The 2318-nt window shown below is 36.1% G+C and overlaps 1 protein-coding gene across 1 annotated transcript; it reads right to left on the bottom strand.

Moving 5' to 3' along the window:
• Positions 1-1191: 1191 nt before the first annotated feature.
• On the bottom strand, positions 1192-2206 carry LOC124893560 (the record flags this gene model as incomplete). The annotated part of the gene is given in 2 exon segments (XM_047404530.1): positions 1192-1736; positions 1788-2206. Coding segments are annotated over 2 exon segments (621 nt in total), but the record flags the coding sequence as incomplete, so codon positions are not given.
• Between the last annotated feature and the right edge of the window lie 112 nt (positions 2207-2318).

The following is a 2318-nucleotide window of genomic DNA, read 5'->3' as shown; positions in this document are numbered from 1 at the left end:
AAAAATTCCACGGTATTTTCTATTTAGATACCGCTATTTAATTTGTACTTACTTTTAAGTGTAAATTACATAATTCCCTGAACATCTTTACCATGAATACATATTTTCTCGCATACAACATACCCAGTGTAATCTTACAAAATGAGTTATGAAAAGGTTTAAGTGTACTCAATCCATACACTACCTCAAATCAAACATATTTTCTCACATCTTTAAAATAATTACATAAATTTCCACAAGTTAGATTTTCTCTCAACTTGATACATAAGGCATTGCCACCTATGCAACCTTCACTCCACCAATCTTTCAAATATTTTCTTATCAAAATTTCGGTAACCTCTCACAACTGCGTAAACTACAGCACTTTAACTGCATAATTCACTACTTTTCTCTCTTTTCACAACTCAAAAAAATCAAATCTCTGATCACACATTTGCAGTAGCCATGGATCCGGACCCTATCAAATTCCCTATTCTTAAATGAAATTATCGTGTTCTTTTTCACTTTCTATGAACTCCACCATAAGCTTTAGCCGCTACGTTTCTGTACACCCACCCAGGAATTTCAAAAGTCTAAACCTTTTTTGTATAACTTAAAGACCTAAGGTCGTATGTCTAAAATTACATGTAGCTGAAGTTCAATAAGAAATCGACTAAACTTCAATCCTATGTACCAGGAACTTCACTCATATGAAATTTTAGATATCACACATTTGAAGTTGTTTCTAAGTGGTGGGTGGATTTTTATTTTTTTTCACACTAAAGTTGTAGCATAATTAGTGGTCACAAAATTGGGATTCCATGCACCTCAGACGTTAAAAATAACATTGATAGGTGATTTTGTTCGCGCTTTCGAATTTTATATATAGTTATGGTCGAACCTTTTTATATTAGCGATGTGATCGTACTTGGATTTTGTATCACATAAAGTATCAGTCTAAGAGCAAATCTATCAAGACGAAAGCTGGAAACAGGAACAGTTAAAAGAGTGACAAATCAAAATAAACACCGAATTATTCTGCTTACTGACATATTTGACGTTGGTTATTTAATATATGTTGTTAGACTCTATTCAAAATGTTCTGTCTAGACAAATCTTCATGTCATTTGCAAAATTCACAAAAAAGTGTGATAACAAATGGTAAATTGTTAGCTTCCTACTTTTTGGCAGACAAGGGTACCTCAAACGATACATCAGAAATTGCATTTCAGTTGGTATTTAAACTTAAAACTGTGTTTAAAGTTACACGCCTCTTGGGCGAAAAGAAGAGTAACATTTAGTTCAAGATGCATCAGGGAAAAGAAGGGAATAAAAGGCACAAAGCAAGTTACAAACAGCTAAATGGCAGGGAACTACAGCTGACGAGAACAAGCTCAGTTCCATACACTCACTTGGGCAAACAACCTGAAAAGTCCGAGATGAATTAATGAGCTCGTGCAACCAGTCTCCATGTATTATGAACGAAAGCCGGTTCTCAGACCTTCCTAAGAAGCTCTCAACCATTAAAATAACTACACATGAGAAACAATTTCCGCTACCAACCATTGTTTCTTCTCCACCTATCGTGACTAATGTTGCCAAATGGTGATGCTGAAAACCCATGGTAAGGATGGTACACGCCTGGACCATAAGAAGCTGAATTACCCAAATCACCAGATGCTGAAAACCCATGGTAATGATGATACATGCCTGGACCATAAGAAGCTGAGTTATCAAAAACACCAGATGCTGAGAACCTATGGTGATGATAATTGCCTGAGTTATCAAAAACACCAGATGCTGAAAACCTATGGTGATGATAATTGCCTGAGTTATCAAAAACACCAGATGCTGAAAACCTATGGTGATGATAATTGCCTGACCCATAAGAAGCAGAATTGTCAAAATCAAGCCTGTTGGACTTTCTGGATGAGTGAGATACAGAAGAGTTGCCACCAGTATTGAAGTTTGAAATCTTAGCTCTCTTATTTATAGGAGTTGAAGGAGATCTCCAATTAATTGGTTGAGGACAGTCTTTAGGATCATTCGGGATCCAACCAACCTTTTGTTTCACCTTACAGCCTGACGTACATGCGCCTTCATTTTTTCCTTTCTTCTTCAATGCTCTACCAAAATCACGAGGTTCAGACCTGAACTCTTTTTGCTCTTTTCTCTTCTTCTGGACTTTCTTCTTGGGGGTTGATGATTCATGATTCCGCTTATTGACCTATAAACACAAAACAGAAAAACAATAAGATTTCAGTATGAAGACAAGATATTATGTAGCCTAGGATAATTAACTTGGAATGAAAGACACGCAGGAATGAAAAGGAGAAGAG

Source organism: Capsicum annuum, unplaced genomic scaffold, assembly GCF_002878395.1.
Source record: "Capsicum annuum cultivar UCD-10X-F1 unplaced genomic scaffold, UCD10Xv1.1 ctg616, whole genome shotgun sequence".
Taxonomy (NCBI): domain Eukaryota; kingdom Viridiplantae; phylum Streptophyta; class Magnoliopsida; order Solanales; family Solanaceae; genus Capsicum; species Capsicum annuum.
Note: the sequence above shows the minus strand (reverse complement) of the source record. Positions and strands in the feature narration are given on the sequence as shown.